The sequence below is a fragment of the Calypte anna genome, chromosome 1, assembly GCF_003957555.1.
Source record: "Calypte anna isolate BGI_N300 chromosome 1, bCalAnn1_v1.p, whole genome shotgun sequence".
Taxonomy (NCBI): Eukaryota; Metazoa; Chordata; class Aves; order Apodiformes; family Trochilidae; genus Calypte; species Calypte anna.
The window spans coordinates 47,989,951-47,996,096 of NC_044244.1; the positions used below are offsets into that span (position 1 = coordinate 47,989,951).

At 35.1% G+C, this 6,146-nt stretch overlaps 1 protein-coding gene across 1 annotated transcript in view; it reads left to right on the plus strand.

Annotated features, from left to right (window-relative positions):
* The window catches only part of SCYL2 (SCY1 like pseudokinase 2), a 38,624-nt gene extending 32,478 nt beyond the window's left edge, over positions 1-6,146 (plus strand). The window contains exons 15-18 of the mRNA XM_030453219.1: positions 501-567; positions 690-779; positions 1,928-2,047; positions 2,627-6,146. Coding sequence (XP_030309079.1) covers positions 501-567; positions 690-779; positions 1,928-2,047; positions 2,627-3,277 — 928 coding nt within the window. The 3' untranslated portion in view covers positions 3,278-6,146. The remainder of the gene's footprint in view (positions 1-500; positions 568-689; positions 780-1,927; positions 2,048-2,626) is intronic.

Below are 6,146 nucleotides of genomic sequence, written 5' to 3' on the forward strand. Positions count from 1 at the left end.
TTTCAGCATTTTTAAATTCATTAAATGTTCATACTGAGCTTCACTAGTACAGTTTATTTCTTGATTCTGTATGCTAAGTTGCTTTTTTGTAGTTGTTGAGAAAAATAACCATACTGGAGAAATGTAAACATTTAAGTCTTTTAGAAGGCCATTATATTTGAAGATACTTAGAACTATTTTATGGAGGCTGATGTGAGATGAAACTTCTGAGACAAGTTAACGTGGGCTAGCTGAAGTCTGTGTCGTCCTGCTCAACAGGAAGAACTAAGACCATCTAAACCAATCAGAAGCCTTTATAATCTAAACCAAAAAAGCCTTTATAATTTGGAATATTGAGATTTTTCAGTCTCCTGCAGGCATTTCATAGAAATGGCAGTACTTTCATAATGCAATTTTTTGTATTTTTTAAATGCAGAAGACTAATCTGCATTGCTGAATTAGTGTTGAGGATGTGTCTGCAAAGTTATCTTTTTGTAATACATATACTCTGCACTGTATAGATCTCTGGATATAGCTAATCAAATGAATGTGTCTGAAGAGGCAAGATCTAGTAGTACAAGTAATCAGGTAAGCAATAATGCTTTAATGTGTTACATACAGAAATTTGAAATATAAAATTACTTAGATAATAGTTACTTTAAATTACAACGTTTCAAATAACTAAGTTTTGTTTCTTTGAACTTAAACAGCTTGACAAGGTATTTAATACGAGTGGAGCTGACCTTCTAACTAGTGGATCAGATAGTAAAGAGAATGAGGTGTCATCAATACAGAGAAAGGTGTGTTTTCCTTTGTTTTGGTTACATCCATCTGTCTAGTATGAGACTAACAGAGTTTCATAGAAAGAGTATCTGTAAATATTTACCATATATAAAAGAAAAACTAAGTGCTTTTTTTTTAACCACAGCTCCAAACATAGTTACATGTCAAGGTACAGTGAAAGGTGTTCAGATCATATCCTTGAAATTCTGTGAATGCTTGTCCTTGAAAGTAGTTTTGTGCAAAATAGGCAGCAATTAGAAATATACATTTTTAGTCATTTTCATTTCCCTTAATTATACATTTCAGTGAAACTGAAACTTCAGGAGTAAATTCAGATATGAAAATCAACTTTATGATAAAATTACAGAGGTGAAGGTAAAATTTAGAATTCCCTATAGCAACAAAGATTAACATATTCTATACAGTTCAGTTAAGTGAAAATGGGGATAAATATAAAAATCAAAGAAAAAGCATGACATGACATAGAATATTAAACACAAGCATAGACAACTATACAATTCTTTTCCTCCTAATAATTATGTAAATAGATTCCTAGAATCTATACATTTTATCATTTCCATTACTAGTTATCTGAACTATCTCACTAATTTTTTACTAAAGGGGAATGATTTTATTATTTTCTCCTTTGTCATTAACAGAAGTAAAATTCGAAAAAGCCTCTTAAGCAATCTTAAAATAAAATTCCCTTTGCAACTCCATGGTCAGTTGCAGTTCTGATTCAAGTGCCATTTGGTAGCCATATGAAAACAAAACCAGTGACAAATACTTCTTCTTATGCCCAACATAAAGATGACAAAGCTAAAATGTTTTGGTGTTTTGTTTTTTGTGACAGCTGTTTATTTGTGATTTTTTTAAAGTTTGTGATCTGCTCAAATTTCTCATTTGAGAAATTAATACATTTTCAAAAAACATAAAATACTTTAAGTTTGCATTTATTTGCTTTTAGCAATATGTTCAATATTATAATAGATTTTGTGTTTATCCACATTCTCTTTTGTGTAAATGATATGTATTGTTCTACCATGTTAATGATATGTATTGTTCTATCATGTTACTGAAAGGCCAGTGCTATTTATGAAATAAAAATATCATAGTAAGAATAACAATTCAGTGCAACTTAGTGTCAGTACTTTCCCTTTTAAAGGCATCACTTACACTTGAAGAGAAGCAGAAGTTAGCTAAAGAACAAGAACAGGCACAGAAACTGAAAAGCCAGCAACCTCTTAAGCCACAACCAACTGCAGTAACACCTCCAGTGAAGCAGGTGAGAAAGAGCAAACTACTGTGCTGTTTCCATTGGAGCTGTGATGCTTTCTCCTATCAAATGCTGTATGAATTTAGCATTTTTTAAAATTATGTTTGTTTTCACGGGTAGTAAGTGTCACAGCTGAGAAAAACTAAAGTAAGTCTCAATCTGCATTCCATTTGCATTAGCAATGTTAGCAATGTTTCCCAGTTTTTAAATTGCAGAACTCTCCAAAAGGAATAAGTGTTATTGGAATGCCATTGTTCTAGATAGGGAAAAAGCATGTATTAAAAAAGTTTTTCTTTGAAGAGTAGATTAACTAAATTTACAAAGACTTGGGAGATAGAAGTGGGACATGTAAGCAAATGTATTACTTCATGTATAGTCTTTGTTGACAAACTGAAGCTGTATAACTATTAGTTGTAGGTAGCAAAGAACCTGATTGCTCCTGTGTATAATTACATTTCATGCCCAATTCCATGCAGTGGATTTTTGATTCTGAAAAATGAATGCCACTTCTGCAGGAACAATGACACAAAGTGTTGCTGAAGTGTTTGTACAGGAGGAGCCTTTAACTGCATTTTGTGTATTTTGCAGACAAAAGACTTGACAGACACCTTGATAGATAATATATCATCGTTGAGTAGCCATCCTATCAACAAAGCTAAAGCTGCATCTTCAAACAGCTTCTCTTCTGTCCCTTCTATGGGTGTTGGAATGGGATTTGCATCACCTGTTGACAACACAAAGAGAAACATCACAAATGGACTAAATCCTAACATGGGTTTTCAGACTGCGGGATTCAGCATGGGAGCTGCTCCCCCCACTCAGAATTTCTTCAGTGGTCCAAGTGCAACAGGAACAACCAAGATGAACATTGTACCAGCTGCCAGTATGCCAAATTACATTCCTATGAATGCTGCACCTCCAGTGTCTCCACTGGCACAACAAAACAGACCCCCAGATATGTCTGCTCTAGATAATCTTTTTGGTCCTCAAAAACCCAAAGTTAGTATGAAGCAGTTGGCTCAGCAGAAATCAAGCCAGTGGGTTAATCAGTTTGTACCCCCACAAGGGTCCCCAAGTGCAAGCAGCTCAGTCCTGGGACCTCAGATGAACATGATAGGACAGCCTGGATTTGGTATACAGGGTAATCCTTTCTTTGCTCCTCAGAACTTTGCACAACCAGCAAACACAATGACAAACAGCAGCTCAGCTAGTAATGACCTAAAAGATCTTTTTGGGTAAAATGTGTTGTTTTCGTCTTTCAAAGACTGAGAAAATTTGGATCATGGGTAAGCTGATTAACATCTTTTTGATTAGTAAAAGCATGACTTGGGGAAACTTTCAACCCAGCAAAGTAAAGACTTTTGCACTGGAAAAAAAGACTGATTTTACATTTGCCTGGTACTGCAGTGGAATTGTCTAAGTGCAAAGTCTTCTTAAATGCTAAAGATTTCCTGTCTCTTTACTGAACATCAGAGCACTGAAGGTAGGATGCATCTATTCAACTAAAAAAGAATCCTACGAAAGTTCCTACAAAATTTTGCTTCTTAAGTTTAACAAAAATGCCTGGGGGGGATTAATACTGGGTTAACACAATCCTGCAGCCCAGTCCTTTCAGTGCCTGATAAATTCTTATTGATGGTTTGTGTTGCCTGGATTTGGCCCAAGCTGTCATTTTCCCATATTGACAGTTTGTAAAATAAATTCCTACACTGCCTCATAAAGTTATGTTGCATAGAAAAATCTCTAACTGGTAAGTATGCAAGAGGCTGAGAAAATATTTTCTATTTTTTCTCTTATGAGATAAAAAAAATTAATTTGGTAGTAAACAGGAAGACTGAGGAGGCATAAGTTGGCTTAAAATTTTGTGCAAGTTTGGGGCTGAGTAAGAGCACTGCTCCCATGGTCATGCTATCTGGGAACATGTTTTATAATGCCAGATGCTTGTTACCATCCACATAGGAAAAAGAACATACCACTTTTAAAATACATGTGGTAACTTGATCACATTTTTTATTTATTCCAGTGTTTTGGCTACTGTGACACTGCTTTTAACTGGTGTGAGGGAAGGAAAAAAAAAAAAAAAAGAGTATGAGTAGGTATGGAACCTCCCAGAGAGAATGTACTCAAAATTCATATGCTGAGTGCCCCAGCTGAACACACACACTAGTTACACAGAAATATCTTGAATTAATTCATAAATTTTGGCTCCGTTGGGAAGATGGAAAGGGATTGCCTGGTACAAGTTGCACATGGTTGTGTAAAAAAGCAGACTGCCATAAATGGCCTTGACTAGAATAAACAATTTCATTTTAATTCTGTTTTAACTTAAGTCCCTGTGAAGGATAGATCAATACTGAGCAAGTTCTCAAATATGGATTTGTAAGCTCTAGAATATATAGTAAATACACAGGTATTTCAGATCCTTTTTATTGTATTACTCCAGATTTAATAAAGCTGTCCAAAGAAAACAAAAAAGTAGTTTCTTCTACTTCCCAGAAGGTGTATGTTCAGCTTGCCCATGATGGAATCTGTGCTCTGTCAGATACTGCTGTTGGGCTTTAACTTTTTCTTTCCTAGGAATTTCAGGAGCTTTCTTATACAATATTTTGAAAAGTAGAGCTGGCTATTTTGAGCAGGAAAGAACTAGTTGCCTTTTTTATGGAAAGCCAACATGCTTTATTTTTCAAAGCCTTTCACTAAAGAAATTGTTCTTTCATTTGCTGCTTAAGAAACCAAAGGGCCTTATGCTGTAAATGTAACTTGTATTTTGTTATATTTCCACAGTTCTAAGCAGTAATGGCATTAAGCATATTTCTTAAAGAATCGTTTATGTATTCTAGCTGCTGCCTTAGTCCTGTCATTTTAAAAACCAGGGACCAGTGAAATTGTGGTTTAGAAAACAATATCTAACACATTGTGAAGCATATGTACTGTTATTAGTCATGGTAAACTTTGTAGGTTATGTTAAGATGCCTGTGTAAATAAGTGAAATACTAGAACAGTTAAACTATAAGTTCATTTATGGTTACTAGTATTCTATGCTCTCAGTCACACTAATGTCTTTTATGTCAACTTTTGGAAGCTACTTTTTGTTAGTGTAACTTACGGCCAGCCCTTGAAGAATTACTTGAATCTGTATCCCTCTAAATTATTTGAAAAATAAGTTTATATTAAAAATAACATCTCATAGGACACTACAATGTATTAAATTAATATATCCATTTAAAGGCAGTCTTAAATGTCAGTGTCCTGGTTTGGAATTTCAGTCACAGATCTTCCTGGTTTGGGGGCTTTTCAGAACTGGATTTTAAGTTAACCTGTTGGAGGGAAAATTGACTGAAAAAGGTCTGATTTTATATACTAGGCCTCCTGAAGAGTGGGGTTTTGGAGTATGTGCTTTTGGCATGGGCTGTCTGAGAATACAATCTTTTTCAAAGGAACAAAGTAAAAGAAATCCTAAAAATTCAAACTAAGTGAGGCTCTTCTATGCAGTGGTAATGTAATGGAACAGGATCTTTACCTGGCTCAAGTGATATGAATTTTCCTGTTTAGATTTGAGAATATAAAATAGAAGAATAAAAAGAAAAGGGTGCTTATGAAAGCAAAAAAAAAAAAAAATTCTGGTTATTTAAAAATAAAAAAGAAAAAATAACTTCAGTTAAAATGAGAGGGTCAAATCTCTAAATCTCTCTTCCTTGTATAAGCTTCCTGCTTAGTCTGTCAGGAAACTGTGTGTGTGTGTGAAGTCCTCTAATTATTTCTTCTTAGCTTAAAGGAAAGAGGAGTTGTAAGAGGTAAGTCTTCAAGGGCATGTGCCACCAGGCCCTTGCTCCAATAGTTTTCCTTTAGGAAGCCTTGTCCAGTTGACCTCTCCACTTACAAATCATCAGTGGAAGATTCATCTTGTGGCCAGAGTGGATACCACTGTGTGAAAGCAACAGTTGTACTTCACGTCCAAGTTTTTGTTTGGGGAAGAGTAGAAGGAAAAGACACTGGTACAAAATGTGGGCATTCCAGGGACCTCCTGTTTCTGGAGCTGGATAGAAGCATCTGGCTTTGTTACATCTGGCTTTGCCTGCAGCAGAGGGACTGTCCAGCCCTAGTGCAA